The sequence below is a fragment of the Onychomys torridus genome, chromosome X (assembly GCF_903995425.1).
Source record: "Onychomys torridus chromosome X, mOncTor1.1, whole genome shotgun sequence".
NCBI lineage: Eukaryota > Metazoa > Chordata > Mammalia > Rodentia > Cricetidae > Onychomys > Onychomys torridus.
Window position 1 is genome coordinate 4,230,994 of NC_050466.1, and position 21,494 is coordinate 4,252,487.

The 21,494-nt window shown below is 40.3% G+C and overlaps 1 protein-coding gene across 1 annotated transcript in view; it reads left to right on the forward strand.

The window, feature by feature from the left end:
• Tspan7 (tetraspanin 7) overlaps window positions 1–17,458 on the forward strand; it is a 100,292-nt gene extending 82,834 nt beyond the window's left edge. The window contains exons 2-8 of the mRNA XM_036174977.1: window positions 1,102–1,290; window positions 3,970–4,044; window positions 5,910–6,005; window positions 7,267–7,422; window positions 13,172–13,255; window positions 16,130–16,205; window positions 16,458–17,458. Of these exons, the coding sequence (XP_036030870.1) occupies window positions 1,102–1,290; window positions 3,970–4,044; window positions 5,910–6,005; window positions 7,267–7,422; window positions 13,172–13,255; window positions 16,130–16,198 (669 nt within the window). The 3' untranslated portion in view covers window positions 16,199–16,205; window positions 16,458–17,458. The remainder of the gene's footprint in view (window positions 1–1,101; window positions 1,291–3,969; window positions 4,045–5,909; window positions 6,006–7,266; window positions 7,423–13,171; window positions 13,256–16,129; window positions 16,206–16,457) is intronic.
• The last annotated feature ends 4,036 nt before the right edge of the window (window positions 17,459–21,494 follow it).

The window sequence follows — 21,494 nt, forward strand, 5'->3', positions numbered from 1 at the left end:
GCAATTGCTGAGGCCTGAGACCTGCAGGGAATGGAAAGTAAGGCCTAACACACAACCCCGAGCCTACTAACTTAAGTAAGAGCCTGATAAATGCACAGGGCTAGAGTATAGACAGATTGTGAAGCTTTCAGTTGGAATGGTTGATGATATTTGACAAATAGCATTATAAACACTACCAGAGACAGATATTCAGACTCTTCTGTTGCTTTATAATGAATAAAGTACTGTGAGGCAGCACATTAATAGGGATTCAAAACTATCTAGACTATTTTTTATAGAGAGTTTGATGTTAATGGACAAGGAGAATAACATTGTTAAAATGTTGTACAGGATGCCCTTAAGACTTGCTCTACCCTCACACACCATTGAAGAAAGGAGCCCACATTCTTTCTTGGATCATGCCTAGCTCAGTGTCAGACAGATATACACTGGAGGAACTGTCTTATTATGTTCTTTAAGCAGCTTTTTAAAATTGTCCTTTATTGACCTGGTTTCTAATTAATATAAAAACTGCATTCAGGATATGTAAGGGGCAGGTCTAATTGCATACCAATCAATGTGCCTTTACTCTGTGACAGTCTTGGCTAATGGTCTCTGACATTCTTTGCTGTTCTTCAGCAAGTGCATCTTACTCATAGAAGCTTGATTCTTGAAGTATGGTCACATTGCTCTATGTCTATGGTGGTTTGAATGAGAATGGCCCATGAATTTGGATGTTATATTTGTATGTATTTGTACTCTCTCTGTTGGTGAAACTGTTTGGGAAGGATTAGAAGGTGTGGCCTTGTTGGAGGAGGTGTGTCATTGGGGGCATTGAGGTTTCAAAATCCCATGCCATTCTTAGTTCTCTCTTTTTGCCTGTGCTTATGGATCAGATGTAAGCTCTCAGCTACTGCGACAGCACTGTGCCTCCCTGCCTGCTTCCATGCTCCCCACCATGATGATCATGTACTCCCTTTGGAACTGTAAGTCCCAAGTAAACTCTTCCATAAGTTGCCTTGGTCATGGTCTCTCTTCACAGCAACAGAATAGTAACAAAGACAATGTCCGTTCTTACCTTTTTTGGCAATAGCTTCATGCTATCTTCTCCTCCTTTTTCAGATCACTGGAGTGATCCTGTTGGCTGTTGGAGTCTGGGGAAAGCTTACTTTGGGCACCTACATCTCCCTTATTGCCGAGAACTCCACAAATGCTCCATACGTGCTCATCGGGACCGGTACCACTATCGTTGTTTTTGGCCTCTTTGGATGCTTTGCTACATGCCGTGGTAGCCCATGGATGCTGAAACTGGTAAGGGGATCTCAGCATAATATGCTTTCTCAATTATTTTTGTAAAACAATAAATCCATATGATGGTTAGGAAGCCCTTCTTGAGGCCACCAAAAAAATAAAAGACATTAATATTCATTGACTTTAATTTTACACCAGACTCTTAAGTGATCCACCTTCCAATCCTCCCAGTGGGAAAAACAATCCCAGACACAGCCTGGCACAGCAAACATAGTCCCAGCTTCCTGAGGTAGATTAGCGAGGCACTGGCCATTGATTCCAGTGACCAATTAATATCTTCCTGGCAAGATGCCCTGTGCTAGTCTCAAACTCTGGTTTGGAAATCTACTCAGGCATTCCATGTGCAGCTTTGGTGAGCAAGGGAACATCCTTGAACACAGGCAGCCTTCCATTCCAAGATCCCATTGGACCAGGCCTCCCTACATCCTTGAGACTTATCATGTGAGGATGCCTGTGTATGCTTTTCGGTCTACTCACACTCTCTGACCCATTGTTGTGGGAGTTGACCTAGGCTAGAACCCCTCACTCAGATGCAACGACAGCAACTGGCTTCTAAGACCACTGCAGAGGCCTGTACAATAATAGTGTAGACAGAGCAGCGTTGTGTCCCCAAAGGGAAAGGCAGACTGCTGAAAGGCCCTTATTGTGCTTTTAACAATCATTAGAATGTTATGGTCCTCCTTAACTTTAGCCTTAATAAGTGAAAAATCATGAACAATAGTAATTTGTCCTATATGGAGGCCCAAAGAGGATGTCCTTTTCCCCACTTGCCTCCTGATAGTTATCTTCCCATAGAACTTTCAGGAAGATTGTAGGCTTTGTATGAGACTGTCTACAGAGTAATGATACTTCTGATCATACTTTCTATGAAGTTTAGAGAGAAATTATGTACATAGGGCATCATAACATCATGCTTAATATTTTAGTGGTTGTACTGTTTGTAAAGAATTGTGTTAATATTTAGAAAAATGAATATTTTAACCTAGTGCTTCCTTATTTTAAAGTATATATCACTAAGAAGAGTTATATATATATATATATATATATATATATATATATGTGTGTGTGTGTGTGTGTGTGTGTGTGTGTGTGTGTGTGTGTGTATTTGTATACTTGAAAGTCATATGTACACATGATAAGTTATGTGACATTGTGTAATCCACCCAGATCATCATTTATGGTCATTACAAGCATTCAGAACTGCTACATTTCATTTTGAGAGGAGAATAGGCAGGTTATAAGACATATGACTTGTTGATAAGGAGTTAATTCCTCTTCCTTTTGTCTGTTTTTCAAAGTCAGAAAAAGGGGGAAAGCCTACATAACTCATAAGTGCTGTGTAATGTCCTTGAACTCAGATGTTTGCCTGCATGTGTACAAAGAGAGAGAAACAGAGACACAGAGAAAAGTGTGTATGTTTCAAATTAGGAAGTGCAGGCAGAATGAGATGAGAAACATTTGGGATTAGTAGTAGTAGTGTCTTTCTTAGAAGCTGTAAATTCCATTCAGTGCCCAGCCCAGAGGCAAGCATCCCCACAAGAACCTGCTGAGGCTACAATGTTCAGGGATAATCAAAATAGTGAAGAGGAAATCCTGCTATACACATTCTGGTCTTTGACAACAGATAAGAGGGTATACTTCCAAATAAAGTGGATTTGTAGTCATTTACCATGAGATGTTGCCAAGAAAATGGAGAAGTTTGCCCAAATGCAAAGTGCAACTGTGCGTCCTGGCCATGTTCATACATGCAAACGGCTAATGTACATACTATTTTCTGAAAGCAGAACCAATACTAGCAAATGGAAATTGGAAGTAGGTAGGCCTATGGCCAGGAGCAAAGAAGTCTTTCCAATAATTGGAAGTTATAAAATAGAACAGGCAGGGCTGGGGTGGCAGCTCAGTGGTATAGTACTGAGGGCCCTAAGTTCCATGCCCAACACTTCAAAAAGAGTGTGAAAAAGAAATGAAAGTCATCTGCAAAGAAGACATTGGTGGAAGTCTCCCAAACAGGACAGAACCGTGACCTGCAGAGCAGATGTATTTTCTAGTTTATGTGTTTTCATATTGAAAGTAGGTAACTCTTTAAAGTGGATGACCCTTTCAGGTTTCTCTTGATTCGTCTGAGCCGATGGGCACGTGGTCAGTGTTGGTTGAGGTCTTCTCCGCATCCACGCCCCAAAATGTTTGTGCATGTTAAAAAGACAGGTTATTACATTTTCTAAACTTTCTCTAGGGATAATAAGGACTTGTCTAATTGCCCCTAGCAGAAAGATGCTTACCCTTAAAAGGCCCTCTTTTTAAGGTTTATTTTATCTGTCTGTCTGTTTCTCTTTCTCTCTCTCTCTCTCTCTCTCTCTCTCTCTCTAGCTGTCTATGTCTCTGTCTGTGTGTGTGTGTGGGGGGGTGGATCTATGTCTCTGCCTGTGTGTGTAGGGTGGATCTGTGACTGTATGTAGGTATATCCATGTGAGTGCAGGTGCCCACAGAGGCCGGAGGCATTGGATGCCCTTGGAGCTGAACTACAGGCATTTGTGAGTCACCTGACATTGATGCTGTGAACTTAACTTGGGTCCTCTAAAGAGCAGGATGTGCTCTTAACTGATGAACTGTTTCTCAGCCCTTCCAAGCCCTCTTCTTAATGCTGCCTTGTGACTTTGTCCTTGTTTGCTTCATTTTTAGTATGCCATGTTCCTGTCCCTGGTGTTCCTGGCTGAGCTTGTAGCTGGCATTTCTGGATTTGTCTTTCGTCATGAGGTGAGTATACTCAGTGGGAAACTCAGTTAAAGAGTCTTTGTGGAGAGGAGATTTGAAAATGAATGGAGTGTGTAAAGGGTGCATACAGGCTAGCCAGGAACTTCCCCCAAACTTTTACACGCTCCATTGTGGATCCTCACTTGGATTTTCTCCGCAGCTCTTTCATAAAATGATTCTCTTCTCTGCTTTAAAGCACTGACTTCCAATATGGATTAAATAGTCCTTTGAGAGTAGCTATTTCCACAAAGCACATGTGTGTCTCTGTAAGATTTCTGACACTAGAGGCAAGCTGAGATAATTGTCTTGCTTATAAATCCATTATTATACCACATAAAGACCAGAAACACTGTAGTAGATAGGTATGTGGTAATGAAAACATAACAGTGACTGTGGCTTGAGTGTCTAGCAGCATGTTTTCTTAGGCTCTGTTTTTAGTTATATTCCCTGGGAGCTTGCCTTGTGTGTGTTCTGTTCCTTCTCCTATTGTCCTGACTTTGCCCTTGACTGTACGTGGTATCCCAAAGGCCAAAGCTAAGTTCCAGAACCTGTTCCCTATGATGGTCCATCTAGAGGTAGACTGGCCATTCTTACTACAGTAAAGAGAAATGAGGTGAAGTTGTGACCTCAGAAGCCCTGATAGACAGCCAAGTGCATGTGTGAATACCAGAAGGCCTCTTCTCCCTTTTCATTGTAGTCTCTAGGATTGCAGTCTCACCTTGATCACAAACAAAGGTTGACTTTGACTAAGTGGTGAAAGTCACAGGGTGACAGTAGGTCACATTGGTACCATTTACTTGGACTGATGTTGTAAAGAAGCCCGGATTGCCTACAAGGCAGTCGCCATCTTGTTTCTTGAGTATGTCCTCAGGGTGACACAAAGCTTGTTCTGTACACAACTCCCCACCCTGAGAGACAAAACAGGAGTAAAATGAGGTGACAGAGTTGGGTTTGGTAGCCACTTTGCACTTTGGCCTGTAGCTAAATGTCCCATAGCTAGTGTCTCTTCATGTCTTACAGCTATCCCATAGACATTGCTTCCAGAATTTAGTAAGGACTATGTCTAATTGGGAGAATTACCATATTTAGCTTTGAGCTTGCCAGTAGATAATTATTGCTACTTGCTGTTCTTCTAATTCAGAGGCATTATACCAATCAGGGGTTAGGTTTCCCATAAGTCACATGACATAATTGTATACCCAACACTGCACCTTCCTCAGCTTTTCAGAGGGATGGGACTTAAAAATGATCCAAGGGCAAATGTGGTCACTGACAAGGAGAAAGGGTTTCATTAACTTTCTACTAACAAGAAAAGCTCTTGTCTTTTAGCCTGTTTTTTTTTTTTTTTTTTGACTCGGTGATTAGAGTTAAAGTGACTGATAGTTTTTGTCCCACTCTAGTATGGTAGAATAGAGGTCAGTTTGGGGCCAAAACCTCAGTCTTCCCATCCTGCTGGTGGCCTGTCTGTTACAATTCTATCTGCATAAAGTCAAAGAAGGTTAGAGGAAGGAAGTTTGCTATGAATCAATTCAAAGAAAAATAACTAGAAAAACCATGCCTGAGGTTTGGTCAGTCACCCTTATAGCCCTTTCAGAACCCACCTCGCCACTTCAGTGAGCCAGCTCACAGGCCTGGTTCCCTCTAAATTGGTGGTTGAAACCAACTTTTATTTCTTTAAATTCCTCAGCTAGTTAAACCTTTGGTGGCTTTTCTGAGCTCCTTTGTCTCAAAAAATAGGGCTTCCCCTCCCTAGATAGCACTTACTGAGAAAATTTCAGAATAAGTGTTGCTGGGATAGGAACTGATAGGACTCTGAGTCAGTTTAGGCTCCAGGGAACTGAAACTGCATTCCCCTTGATCTTCTGTAGATCAAGGACACCTTCCTGAGGACTTACACGGATGCCATGCAGAACTACAACGGCAATGATGAGAGGAGCCGGGCAGTGGACCATGTGCAGCGCAGCGTAAGTTTCAGGAAAAGAGATGAGCATGGAGCTTGCATACAAAGTTCTGGGCTCCAACCTCTAGGCCTGGTGGGTTGGTAAGTTAGACAAGTTGCAAGTAGTGTTCATTCTCATTCTCTAACTCTTAGTTCAGTTGGGTTCCAAAGAGTTGGTTCCAAACATGTGCCCAGGCTTTAGTTTTCTAGGAAGTTAGTCTCAAGTGTCTTGCACTAGTAAAAGTGCTGAACATGCCAAGAATACCCCATTATCCTTAAAAGCTGAACTGTTGGAAAGGACCTAGGTGGTGGGGATGTGTCAGTCTCAATAACAGCTGATTCCTGAAGGCTGCCTCTCTGGAATTGGTGTCTCCAGACCAGACAGAGAAGTCAGGTGATCAGCATGCACTTGTTGGGGGCCCTGTAGGAAGGGTAGAGAGAGGACCAAAAAGGAACTGAGGATCTGTCAGGTATGGCCCACAGAAGGGAAAATGATGTCATTGTATTTAAACTTCAAAAAAATTTTTTTTTAATTTAAAACAGTAAGATTTTAAATTTTATTTTGATGATATTTCAGACTTCTGGAAAGTCAAAACTATAAGGACCTATATGCTTGGTTTTACCAATCAATAACATTTTTGTGTCATTTGTTTTCAAATTCTCTACATGAGAGGTCAGATAACCTTTCCTAAGAAGGGAGAACTAGAAAATACTTTAGGCTATGGGGGAGGGCCTTATACACTGTGTCATAACCAACTCTGCCACCACAGCACTGAAGGAATGGTGGGCAATAGGCAATACAGTTCTCCAAACACCTTTACAGAGACAAGCAGGTAGTGGGCTGTAGTTGACCAATACCAGCTTTCTATCCTATATATAAACTATCTCTCTATGCTATTTACTTATTATTGTACATCCAGTGGAGAACTTGGAGAAACCATTACCTGCCTATCAGTATTCTGAGTGTAATTAATGTATGCATCTGCATGTTTAATACACTCTTACACAACTGTGATGTTTAGCAAGGGCAGAGATGTACTACTTCACCGTGGAGATGGTAAGAAAGCCAATATAATGTAGACTCAGCTTCTTTGTCTGAGTTCAAATGGGCACCAAGAAAAGGATGATTGGTAGTAGAGCTGAGTTCATTTTTCCACACCAAAGATAGGTATGTTATATTGGAAGCCTGGCTGCTGTTTTTCTCATGAAAGTTTCAAGGCAGAAAGGGAGGAGGCCACTGTGTTTGCTCAAGCATTCTTGAGTTCTTTTTCTTTTTCTGTGAACAGCTGAGCTGCTGCGGCGTGCAGAATTACACCAACTGGAGCAACAGCCCCTACTTCCTGGAACATGGCATCCCCCCTAGTTGCTGCATGAACGAAACTGACTGTAACCCCCTGGATCTGCACAACCTGACTGTGGCCGCCACCAAAGTGAACCAGAAGGTACCTCTTCCTCCCAGCCCTAGTGGGACAGGCAGGTGCTGCGTGCTCACGAGGACAGTTACTTGGGGGAAATTAAGACAAGTAGGTTCGAAAGGGTGGTCTCAGAGGGAGTTGAGCTTCTTCCTTTGTGGTGCTTGCTTGTCTAGGAGAAGCACTTGAGGCTGCTCACTTCTGAAAGAGGAAGCTGTGCCTCCAATTCGTCTCCCGTGGCCCTCCCACAGCAAGCAGCTACCAGGCACAGCTACGAAGTGTTAGCAAACAGGTTCTGTTAACCTTGATGCCCGTGTCAGACAGAGAGAGTTTGCTTTCTTCTTTCTGGTGCCTTTCTTCTACTTAATATACCATCGAAACATGAAATTGTTCACAGCTGGGTGCCAGTCTTTGGCAGGAAGAAGGGGGTAGAGTTGACAGACGGTGTCTGCTTTTGCTGGGAGGGTGGCCTTTATTTTAGGGAGCTCCAATTCAACTCACTGTCAACATCCTGATTCCCAAAGAAGCGAACAGAAAAAAGGATGGTGGAAAGAGATGTGCAAGCCTGTTCATAGTGCAAAGGGGAGAAATGAACTTCTAGTAGTCAGAAGAGAAGTCAGTCCTGGATGACACTTTACAGAGAATACCATGAACACATGGTACAACTGGGTGTGAAGTGCCCTGTATAAGCTATGATTTGAGAAACAAAGGGGCAGAATGTACTGTTGGGTATGCCTATAGTTCATCAGCCATGGGGCAAATTTTCTTCTCTTACTGAGGAAACATTCTATTCTCATATCTTCACAGTTCTGTGTTATCGGGCCACCTACTGAATAATTCATCAAGAGATGATAGCCATTCTCTCAAGATTAGAATATTATGAGGTCATTTCTGTATTTTACCCATTTTATATTGGAACCTGTAACAGGGAGTGCTGCAAGGCATTGTTGCTGTCCTGGGAGCTCATTTTGTCATTCTGAAATTTTTACTTTGCTGTTGGTATGATTCAGGAAGATTGGGTACTGACTGTCTCAGCTTCAACAACACCAACTCCTGTTGGAATATTCTTATAAACTTGAACTGTGAGGCTTCCTTTGCCTCTCATAAGACTGTGTGTGGCTTTTGCATGGGTAATCTCCACTGTAGCCAGCCATATGCATCAATTTGCTGCCATTTTATGAAGTGTGCCTGCTTTCCTGGCATATGAGAGACTCTTTGATTTATAGAGGATAAGAAGTGATCTATGAGAGTGAGTGCTTTGGTTCATGTGGCTTGTAAAAATAACACCCACCAAATTTTGGTTAAAAAATATTTTTTTTCACATAAATATTCCTCTGTGAAAATTAAGGACCTAGAAATCTGAATCAGAGGCTAGAGCCAGTTTAAATTCTGAATCAGGCACTTTCTGGTTGTGGGATCTTGGTGAAGTTACTTAACCTTTCACGGGTTTGTTTTTTCCATATGTAAACTGTAGATTATAATAGTTCTTTTCTGTTGTTTTTGTTTTTGTTTTTCGAGACAGGGTTTATCTGTGTAGTTTTGGTGCCTGTCTTGGAGATTATAATAGTTCTTGCTCCTTAGAGTTAATATGAGGAATGAATGACTAAATTATCTAGAACATAACATCAGGCACAGACTGAGGACACTCTAGGTATTAGCTGCTATGCAAATGTAATCTGAGCAATGTTGAAATTACTTTTCCTTTCTCACAATGGTCCTTCTAGGGAATATCTTCTGTTAGCATCTAAAAGGAAGGCTAGGGGATGGAGAGATGGCTCAGAAGTTAAGAGAGCTTGTTGCTCTTGCACAGGACAGGGATTCAGTTCTCAGCATGGAGGTTGACTGGCCCACAACTGCCTATAACTCCAGCTCCAGGAAATCTGACGCCCTCTTCTGGCCTCTACAGGCATATGCACATGTGAATACCCACATACATACACACACACACACACACACACACACACACACACACACACACACACACACTAAAAAATAAAATACATCTTGAAAAAGTAAAAGAAAACTTGGGGCCAGGCGGTGGTGGCACACGCCTTTAATCCCAGCACTCGGGAGGCAGAGGCAGGCGGATCTCTGTGAGTTTGAGGCCAGCCTGGTCTACAGAGCAAGATCCAGGACAGGCACCAAAACTACACAGAGAAACCCTGTCTTGGAAAAGAAAAGAAAACTTGGGGCCTATAGTGTGTCTGTAATTTGTAAAATTATTTGTAGAAGGAAAGGTAGGTAGCATTTTTGCCATTTCGATAACAGCCTATACTTTGACCTCACTCCCTATCCCTACTACAATCCTAGTTTGTAGTTCCCCAAGTACCTCAAAGACATGGGAGAATTACGCAACTACTCTGTCACTGCCTTCATATCTCTCTAACGTGGATCCTAGAGAGAAAAGGGGAATACAATGGAAATTTGTCTGCTGAATTTCATTAGACTTTCTCATTTAATGCTTACATGAGCCTCTGCTACAAATTATTTTTTCTTTCAGCATCTTACGGATACCTATATAAAGTGGGAGATGAGAATGGAATGGAGACAGTAATAGTAGGTGCTCATAAACATCAGCATCCTCCCATTAGGAGGACTTAATTGCTGCCACATTCTAGATCTAAGGGATCCTGCAGTTTAGAATAAGCAGATCATCCCCTAGATCATTTGGTGTTTTGAATCCTCCCTGCTGATAACACCAAATGATGAACTTTGACTTTTACTTGGTAACCTGGGGAACCTCTATTATACAGATTGTGGGTAGGGAGCAGGTAGGAGGAGGTGTGAGCCGTTACACAGGGTGTTGCTTGTTTGGTTTAGGGCACAGGATTTATTTTTCTTTTGCTAGAGAGATGATGAAATGTCTGCAGGTTCAGTTAGGAGGATGAAGGACTGACTCTGCATAGCAGCTATAGAGATACCTCCAGAACCTCTCTGGAACTTGCCTTCTCCAAATAGTTAAAGTCTGCCACTGGCAGATGCTTTTTCATTGGCGACTGTTGATTTAGACACACCGCGAGCTTGAGGAAATTAACAGTTCTGTTTCTCAGTGTTTCCTAGGAGACTTAAGCAGGTCTCTAGATTTATCTCATGCTTGACAACCAGGCTTTCATATTAGGCAATTGAGAGAGATGGTTGTGGGAAGATAAGCTTGTGCTTTAGTGCAGGACTTAAGGTTGAATGCAAACATGACCTGTGGTTGTAGTATCAAAGCAATTCTTCCATGTACAGAGCTGTGCTACTTGGAGAGTAGGCTTCAGGGCTGAATGATGAATCATAGAGAAAAGAAATTCAGGTGTGGAACCAAGCATTCTCATCTTGTCATTTTGGTTTACTCTATTACTGATAGAATGTATTGATCTGGTTTCTTGTTTGTTGTAAAACTAGGTAACTTTTTTGTTTTTATTTTTGTTTTTTACAGAAGAGTAGTTCCTTTTCAAGCTTTAATGGGCATATGAGACATCTGGACAGCTTGTTAAAATGCATTCAAATTCACTAAAAATGTATTGAAAAGGAATATCCCAGGCATGTGGCAGATGCTGGTTCCACAGGTCTGGGGTTGGACCACCAGTTTGGTGTCTCTCACAAGTCCCAGGCTGCTCACTGGAGAACCACACTCAGTTTAACAGGGAGAACTATTTATGCCACAGTTGAACTCCTGCCGTGAGTTACTCGTGTTTGTGATTTCTCCTACTGGTTGACATGAGCAAATCAAAAATAAAGCTACTCTTGAGATGTCCAAAAATAGAGCTGGGATGTGAATCAGTGATAGAGTCACCTAGTGTGTGTGTGAAGTCCTGTGTTACAGCCCTCTCATTGGAGAAACAAAAACAAACACCACCCCCCAAGAAGAGTAGAAACTGTACTTGTAGAAACACAGGTTTGGTTTAAGTGCAAAATTGAAGCCATGACAGAGGGAGCAGAAAAATCTCTGCTAACTAGTTTCCAGAATAAGACAATGTTCCCTGTTACTTCTCTTTGTGTGGGATTATCAGGTTGTGTAATCTAGTGCTGATGGTATGGGCCTCATTTCTCCCACTTGGACATCACTGTGTGGAGAAAGGCTGTGATGATGACCAGCTTGGAGAAACACCACTGGGGAGAGTATTAGAATAGCTGCTTATCTTCCTGTCTGTAGAAGCCTTCCTAACCCAGGTGTTTCTCCCTTTTGCTCCTTTTGGAAAGTAATGTGATGTATCATAGCACTAGAAAAAGTGAAATCAACAAGCTTCTAACTGGAAAGAATCAAATTGGACAGCTCTCCATGAGCCAGCATGTACTACCCTTCATATTTATATCAGATAATAAGGGGTATGTTTTGTAAATTGCATTGAAACCATGTTATAGCACTGTTCTAAATTAATGTACCCTCTCTGTAAAGATGCTGTGAATATGATAGATCATTTACAGCAGATAGCATTGGTAGAATTTCTACACACTATGAGCTTTGTTAAATGAAATTGGAATTTAAAATGAAAGACAGTGCAGGGGGGGTGTTGTTGTTGTTGTTATTCAGATGTTATTATGACTTAGTATGACCTTCCAGAAAAACAAGAACCACTTTGATTCTGTTCACTAAATGTCTTTATTTTTCACACAATTTATGTATTCAAGTCAGAGTCCTTTATTGGAAAATACCACCATGTATTCTTTGCTGAATAAGTCAACTCGGAAATAGGTTGATTTGCTTAGTTCCATATAAATGTACATTTAAACACACACATGCCTGCACATGTATACACATGCACACTTCTAGTTCTGCTGTCTGATCTAAAAGTGAGGAATTTAGTAGTAATAGTCACCTTTTGCCTTTCTTTGTATTATGAAGGATGCAAAACAAGTGGGTGTTTCCTACCTGGACTAGGTTGATAAAATATAATCTACATCAACAACATTTAATTTTAACATTAAAATGCTTCCACTTGCTCTATTTAATCATGATATTTGATGATTGGCAATGAAAAGGAAATTGACTTGGTCTTATGGATAAGATTAATGACATTCTGAAAGGTAAAGTGACTTATTCAAGGTTGCATAGTAAATGTTGACAAAGCTCATTCTAGAATGAAGATTTCTATTATTAAGAAAAAATCTTAAGGGATTTCCTAGGAGTAACTCGAACTCTGTAAAATTTCCAGTTATTTGAACACTTTCCTCAGACCAAATGATTTCTCTTTATCCAAGAGTTCATCATTCCCTGATGAAATGCTAATGGCGGTATTTGTTTTTATTTGAGACAAGATCTCACTATCTAGCCCTGGCTGGCCTAGAACTTGCTACATAAACTAAGCTGGTGTCAAGCTCACAAAATCCACCTGCCTCTGCCTCCCAAATACTGAGATTGAAGACATGTGCTACAATGACCACCCTAATGGTGTTCATGAAATTTTCAGTTCAAAGTTTTGGAATTACTTTTGATCTTTGCATGTTTCCATTTCTATCTCTACAGAGTTTACTTCATAGAACTTTTATATTTTTTGATAGATTTAATCCTACTAATGACAAGTTCATAAGTGAAATTATGTCTGGAATTTGCCAGGAAATGTGTTTTGGGGAGGTCTCAGTGAAACATTTGACTACATATATTAATTATAATTAATTGTATAATTAAGGGAAGTGTCCTGTGTGGGTTCATTTTACTACCATCTATATTTTTTGTATGTTTGAATTCTTCAGTTGGTTGGTTTGTTGGTTGGTTAGTTGGATGGTTGGTTGGTTGGTTGGTTGGTTGGTTGATGGATTGGTTGGTTGATTTGACTACCCATATTCTTTTTTGCAGGGCTGTTATGATCTGGTGACCAGTTTCATGGAGACTAACATGGGGATCATTGCTGGAGTGGCATTTGGAATCGCATTCTCCCAGGTACTCAGATGGTGATGCCTTTCCCAGCCTCCCAGTCTTGTTTGCCTCCCTGGCCTCCAGATTCTCAGACTGTCTTCCTGTGTTCTGGGGAATGCTGATAGATAGGGTCAGAGATCCTTGCTCGTTAGGCCTCAGGTCATCTGTTTATTGATTTTTCTTTTTCATCTTAAATGAAGTTTTGCTGTCAAGAGAGTATTGGTTACAGTTCAACTAATGACTACCTCCAGTAAAACAACTTGCTTCTTGGCAGATCAAATGGAGGGTAAGAGAACAGGGTGCTGGCTTTATTGGACTATAAACAACTCTAAACATCAGCTGGCTGGTCGAGATTTGAGGAAGGCTCTTTCCCCAGTTGACCTGTCCTTTTTTTGTTCTTTCTTAGTTTCTGTGGATTACACATGGCATTGTTCCATTTAAAGAAAGCCCATTTAGCAATCTTCATCTTGTCAACATTATTTTAATGCTTGGATTTGACTCTTCTGTTTCTTAAGAGGAAACTTAATTATTTGTGTATTAAACTGTCCATCTCGTTATCTCCATTCACCTTTTACATACCAGTGGGAGATATAATTATGCCAGTTAAGTAAGTTAAACATTCTAAAGGATAGAATGCATTTAAGCTAAATCTGCAATGTAGCCTTCCTCTAGCCAGTAAGGTCCTGTTTTACTGGCTTCTGGTCTCTTGAACAAATGGTATATCCTTGTTATGATATTACTGTGGGTACAAGGACTGACATATATACTTAGCAGCTCAAAAAACTCAGATTTTTTTTCATACTAACAGATCATTTTTCACAGAAAAGCCAGTTGATAGCTTGGTAATAGCTGCAAATTTCCATGTCTATAGAGGCTATCTCAAAGTCTAACTTTCTCTGTGCAATATAAATGCAGTTTATTCAAGCTTGTTCCTGAGATGTTTTTATTGAAATATAAAGTTAAAAAAAAGTAGCTAAATTCTAACTTTATAGTATAGTAAATTACTACTTATGTGGCCCTTAAACCAGAGATAGATCCTTAACTTGTTAGTATGTCTCTGCCAAGTAGAGCTTAGCATTAGAGAAAGTGAAATGCTTTTCTTCCTAAGCAGTTATCAAAACCTGTGTGACATATCATCTCCCAAGAGCATGTGAAATAAGTCACTGTGTTTTCTCTTGTTGCAATTTTAAAATCCTCCTGAAACATACTTCATTGTTTTCACACTCATGGAACGAATTATGCCCCCAACATGCCAACACACAGACAAACCAGAGTTGGATCACAAACAGTGCAATTAACTCAGTCTCCGGAGACTTTTCAAAGGCAGTTACTGCCCTGAACTTTCTCCCAATTGCTGTAACATTTCAGTATTAACACTTAGTAACATTTCATAATGGCCTAGGGACAATTTCAAGAATCCCAAACCTTGTGATTCATGTAAATGTTAGGATACACTTGACAGCCTTGAGCATATAGTTTCCTTAACACAGGTTGTTAACACCAGAAATATAGAAATGTGGTTGTCATATGAACACACACACACACACACACACACACACACTTGAAATCTTCCTTTATGGCTTTCCTAAAGAAATAAAGTGACATGATGCCAATACACTACATAAAGAGAAGAATACCTCAGTGAGCCTGGGATCTTGTTGATGAAGCTTCTTATCTAAGAATATGCCTATGTAGTCATGGTATGTAAGTGAAAGGATAGAAAGATCCTGTTTTCATCAGTGAGATGCATCAAGTGTTGTCCACACTTCTCTCAAGCATCCCTGTAAAGGAATTTATGCTTAGTCAAATAGCTAGCTAACCTGATGATCATTAGTCTAACTATGCTGTCTTAAAGAAATGTGTGCCTTGGGAAAGGTTGAAGATGCTCTGAGGCACACTAGAACAATGAAAGAGGAGCTTTGATTCTGAGGAGCATGAAACACTATAGCAAGTCCGGGTCTCACCAGAGAGCCACACAGAGGTTGAGATAAGAAGAGAAATCACAAAGCCCACTAGCATTGTGCATTCCCTACCACTCACTCACATGGCCAGGCAGGTCAGAGACTTGACACAGACTGTGCTTAGCTAGTTCCTAGGAGGGAAATGGTCATGGCTGGCTCTTCCCAGGTGGGAGGGAGGGGGATGGATGGTCATGGCTGGTCTTCCTGTTTAGAGGTACTAGGAACTGCAGTTATTTACACATGTCTCCATCAACCTCCAAATTCCTGGACGATAAGGAGTGGCTTCCAGATACCAGATACCCAGGACCTCCCTGGGGCAATGGTAGCCAACCACTTCAAGATGCCTCTTCAGGAAGAATCACCCCCACAGAGCCTAGTCAAATATCCCAGTGGACAAGCTTTATAAAATTTGCTCAGATACCATAGAGCCAAACATCACAAATACTGGTTGATAGGCATGAAAGTGTTGTGCCTTGGCTCTCCTCTGCTGAACAGAGGCCAGAGTGTGTGGGAAAGCTCAGCACCACCTACTCCCCGCTTTTCTCTCTTCTTCTCCTGCCTCTCCATGTCCCTTTCTCCCTCTCACTTTTCTTCATCTACTTTATGTCTTCTCCGTGCCCCCTTTGCACGTGATTTTATGAGAAACTGGACCTTATAGCCAGTTTTAGAACTTCCCACTGGCCCCACACTTAGACTTCCTCAAGCTTAGATACCACAATTCAAATCCTGTTTGTTCTTCACTCCTGACCTTTGCCCTTTCTACCTAAGGAAACCTCTGTTTACTGAAAGTTCTATCTAGGGATCCATGTATATCATGATAGCTCTTTGTGTTGACAGGTAGATATATACAGTATCAAAACTAAATACATCTAGAATTGAAAGAAGGGTATAGCTTTGTAACGTGAAATTCTTTTTCATTTGTTTTCCTTGGCAACAGTTGATTGGCATGCTGTTGGCTTGCTGTCTGTCCCGGTTCATCACTGCCAATCAATATGAGATGGTGTAAAGAGAAGGTAAGTGGCAGTGGAGAGTATTGGATCTGAGTGTTTTTCCCTTTGGTGCCCATACTATCCTTCAAATGGGCTGGAAGAGGGCCCAGCCATTAAACTACCTGGTGTTAGCCATACATGGAAATCTCTAATGAGGAGGTGGGGCAGATGCCATTGTGAAAACATGGGAATGCTTACTCTTCACGTTGTACCTATTTGTGTAGGCTGCTTGTGATGGCGAATCACTCACATGTTTTCTTTTTCTCTTTCTCTCAGTCTTTCAAGAACTATGGAATAAGAGGCCTGTTTTTAAAAGGAACTGCCGCAATCTCTGAAAGACTTCCAAAGAACGTTAGAGCACAGTACATAATATCCCTGCCCTGCTCCCACCACCCACTCCCCACAACCCCACCCCCATGTGCAACTGACACTCCTACCCAGTCTACACTCTGCCTTTCAGCCCACATCATGTGTAGTGTCCATCTTGTGAAGCCCTGTTGTGCCACACAGTGTAGCCAGGCCCCCTGCAGCTTGTCATAGTGAAACCCCCCCCCCTAAGGCTCTGTGAGTGCCAGCTCTCTCACATGTACCTGGTCCAACTGTAGGTGACTGGTTATCACATCATCACTGGCCCCTTGTGGCCCTGCATGTAGTAGGGGAGGCTTCAGTCAGCCCCTCACTGTGGTCCATGAATGCCACGCAACTTTTCGTAAATAAGCAGATGTTAGTTATCTTTTTTTTTGCTTAATCTGATTTGGTTTGGTTTTCTCTTTACTGGGATTATTCCCTACCTTCTTTAGGCTGCCTAGGACATGTGGAAAGACACAGTGGGAGTTATTTATAAGGGAAAAAACAGCATGTGGCATGCATGGTGGAAACTGTTGTTAAGCATTAGGTGGCTTCCTTGCTCATAAATGTTCCACACGTGGGTGTGTAGAGACAGCTTAGTGTAGGATTTCCTCTCAGATGAAACCTGTATAATCCTGTTACAAGGCTATGTTGTTACTCCCCCTGAAGGCACAGATACTACTTTTGATTTGCCCTAACTAATTTCTATTATTTTACTTTCTCTTTATTTTTTTTCCTTGCACTGACATTATAGACTTTGAGGACCTCATCAGATCAATTTAAAAGTGAGTGTAGAGGGGAAATGAAAGTCAAGATATTTTTAAAAGATCTTAAAAATAATGCCTCTGTCTAGCATGCCAACAAGAATGCATTGATATTGTGAACATTTGTGATAATATGTATTAATAAATAGAGCAATTACAAATGGCTGTGTTGTGGTTCTCTTCTTTGATTGTGATTATCATCTTTGAATACATATTTCCATTCTGTCCTACTCTTTGCAGGATTGGGGGAAAGCCCCATCTTTTACATGGACAGCTACCAAACCAAAATGCTGGAGGGTTGGGTTTTTATCATGGATATTTCAGAAACGTAAGTGAGTTGTCATTAACAAGAGAGACTGTTGGCCACAGAATTAGGGCCTTCATAGTACTTCATGCCTCTGCAATTCTTGAAAGAAATACACAGAGTTCAGCAGAGTTTTTTAAGTCTCAATTCCATTGGAAAATGAAATGAGTATTTTTATTTCTTTCATCATTTCTATAAACATATTCTTCCCTTTTTACTTTCTCCTCTAGATCAGATTGAGTATACATGATCTCAGGAAAAATTCAATGTCCCAGTGCCCTAATCTGTATTAAAGTATGGGATGCTCACATTTGATTTAAGTGCCATTTTAACAATAAGTACAGTATGACACATTAATTGCAATCATTGTTCTTTTCGACAGATCCTACTGGCATGTGCCACCACAACCAGCACCAATCATTGTTTTTTAGATGAGTTATCAAAAAGAGAAGTACCAGTAAAAGCATAAATTAATTAGTTAGCAAAGTAGTACATCTGAAAAACCTCTTTATTCCCTGTGGAACAGCCTGGAATTAGGGCAACAGTGGCTTTATGAGTCTGAACTCTGCACAGCATAAACCCTACAGGATATACAAAGGACATTGCCCAAACATTCAGATGTCCCCTTTGGAAGGTGTCTTCCAAACATATGCCTCTCAAAACTTTTTCACTATTTTATTTTTAAGTTTGCAATGTATATTAAAATGAGGCTTTTCTGTAAAATCTTAACTGTATCTGAGCCCATGGTTCACCCTCTCAAAAGCTATAGTTTTTACTTTTTTGTGTGTATTTTGGTAAGAAATCTTTCTAAATTAAATTCAGATCTCTGCATTACATACTTTTAATATGAAACATTTGGACTGAGATTGATTTTACTTTATAATTTAAAGTATTCACATTTCAACTTTGAATAACCTATATACAACGTACATTCCTCCTTTAAGTAAGATTTGAAAGATACAAATTTAAATATCTTCCTTGAGTCATTAGAAATATAATGGCAGACAAGTTGCTAAATATACAGCTCAAACTTATACATAGTGGAAGCCAGTATATAAAATATTCTCAGCACTCCCAAAGTTTCTTCTTTTCTGTTAACAACCGCAACCGACATCCCCACCTAGGAGCAGCCACTGCTCTGTCCTGTATCACCAAAGGTTGGTTTTGCCTGTTCTTAAACATACAGATAGAATTGTGTATGTGGACTGTTTCATGTACATTCTCTCATCTTCATTGCCATATAGAATTCTGCTCCATAAATATGCTACCGTTTGTTTTATTGTGGTTGTACATTTGCATTGTTTTCAGGTTTGGGATAGTATGAATAGAGCTGGAATGAACACTGGGACATCCTTCTTTATGGCCATGAACACGTGTGTAGAATTATTTGAAAATATATGTTCCAAGTTAGGAGGTATTGCTTAACATTTTTTTCTAAAATAGATGTAATAATTTATAATCCCACCAGCAGTACAAAGAGCTCTCCTTGTGACTATCAGTACTGAATACCCATTTCCCTCCCATTAGCCATTTTGATATCCCCTTGGGAGGTGTTCAAGTATTTTTGGTTATCTATAATTCAGCTGTCTTTATTAATTTGTATTAGTTCTTTATATATTCTAGATACAGGTCCTCTCGGATGCATGTATGGCAAATGTCTTCTGTAGCAGGTCTTTGGACCGCCATCTCCAAAATAATGACACAGGAACTTATTATCAAGTATAAAATCTTGGCCTTAGCTTAGGCTTGCTCTCAACTAGCTCTTAAAACTTAATTTAACCCATTTTTATTAATCAACATTCTCTACATGGCCCGTTACCTCTCCTCAGTACTGTACATCCCACTTCCTCCATGTCTGGCTGGCAAATCCTGTATCTCTTCTTCCCAGAGTTCCTAACTCTGCCCAGAAGTCTTGCCCATTCTCTCCTGCCTAGCTATTGGCCATTCAGCTCTTTATTAAGCCAATCAGAAGGTGCCTTGACAGAGACACATCTTCACAGTGTACAAAAAGATTATCCACAATGCTCTTCTCATATGGGACTTCCTGTCAGAGAACAGTCAGGTCTTGATTATAATTCGGAAGGATAAACAGTGATACAGATAGTCCAAAATAGCTAAAGGACTTTCTTCTTAGCAAGAACAATACATTATGGCACAGTACTGATTGATTTTAGATGAAGCTTTACCTTTTATTTGTTCTGTGCTTATTATGATGAAATTAGTTTTTTCCCTAGATACACAAAGATCTGAATCTGGCAGGAAGAAGTATTTCCTATTTGTTGAGGTCTGCTTTGCACCCTAGTTGGTACAATGTTTGTTTCATATGTGCCTAACAGTACATATTCTCTCTGATTGTTGGGTTCAAAGTAGGACAAGCCTGCAACTACATTCAAATAAATTTTATACATGTTAAAAGATTTAGTCCATGTTCCTATGAAGGGTTCATCTTTTTAATACATTTCTGTGAATGTATATTAAAACTCCCCACTAAGACTGTGGATTTTAGCCAGGCTAAAATAGTGGTACACATTTTAATCCCAGCACTTGAGACACAGAGGCAGACAGATCTCTGTAGGTTCAAGGCCAGCCTGGTCTATAGAGTGAGTTTCAGGACAGCCAGAGCTGTTACACAGAGAAAGCTTGTGTTTTTTCTCTCTAATGTTCACTTTGTTTGAAATGACAGTTGTTCTAGTCACTGTTTTTGACTTGTATTTACTAAAAGAAGTGTTCCCTATCTCTTTATGTTTAGTTTGTTTCTGTGTTCCTCAGGTGTTATATGACTACATATTTAGGTCAGTCTGAGGCAGCCTTAATTGACAGCTGGTCTGGTTATATATTATCATTACTGACACATTTGACTTTATTTCTACCATGTTACTTTTTTCTAACATTGTGTATCTTTTTCTTTGTCTTCTCTTGAATTGTGATGTCATCCTATTTCTGTTTTGAAAAAATATGCATTATATATTTATAGTATAAGATAATTTATACTTCAATGATTAACATTCATTTCTTAACATGCATATTTGAAATTTAAAGTTAATCAGAATCCCCATCTTCCTCCAAAATGACACCAAGACTGTGGAGTATTTTGATTCCAATCAACTGTCACAGGCATGGTCTCGTTGCCTGACATCTTATTTCTACAATCGTCCAAAATTAATCCTATTAGAGGCTTTATAATTTAAATTTCCCTAAATGAGTATTAGTCTCATATTCCTTGTTGTTTCTTGCGTCTCAATCCTTTGGAGTTCAGAGGTGTGTGTGTGTGTGTGTGTGTGTGTGTGTGTGTGTGTGTGTGAGAGAGAGAGAGAGAGAGAGAGAGAGAGAGAGAGATTACCTTAGGAGTGCTTGCTATTCTTGCAAGGGACCAGAGTTTTGGTTCCCAGTACCCAGGTCAGGTAGCTAACAAGCAACCTTAATTCCAGTCCCAGGAATCCAACACCCTTTTCTGGACTCTGCAACCACCTTACACACACTTAATAAAAACAGATAGATAGATAGATAGATAGATAGATAGATAGATAGATAGATAGATAGATAAAAATATTTTAAATGAAGGGGATGGAGCATTGTCTTAGTGGTTAAGTGCACATAACTGCTCTTTAGGAGGACCAGAGTTTGATCCCTAGGACCCACATCAATCATCTTACAACTACCAATAACCCAAGCTCTTGGGGATCCAATGCTCTCTACTTTCCTCCATAAGTGTACACACACACTCACACACACACACACACACACACACACACACACACACACGGCGCTCACATGATAGGAAAATTTAGTTTAATATGAATGACCTCATTCTGTTTTGAATTCACCTTTTAGTACCTAGTACAAGGAAGGGCTCAGTCCAAAACAATTACCTGCTTTAGGTTTTATTTATCAATGCAT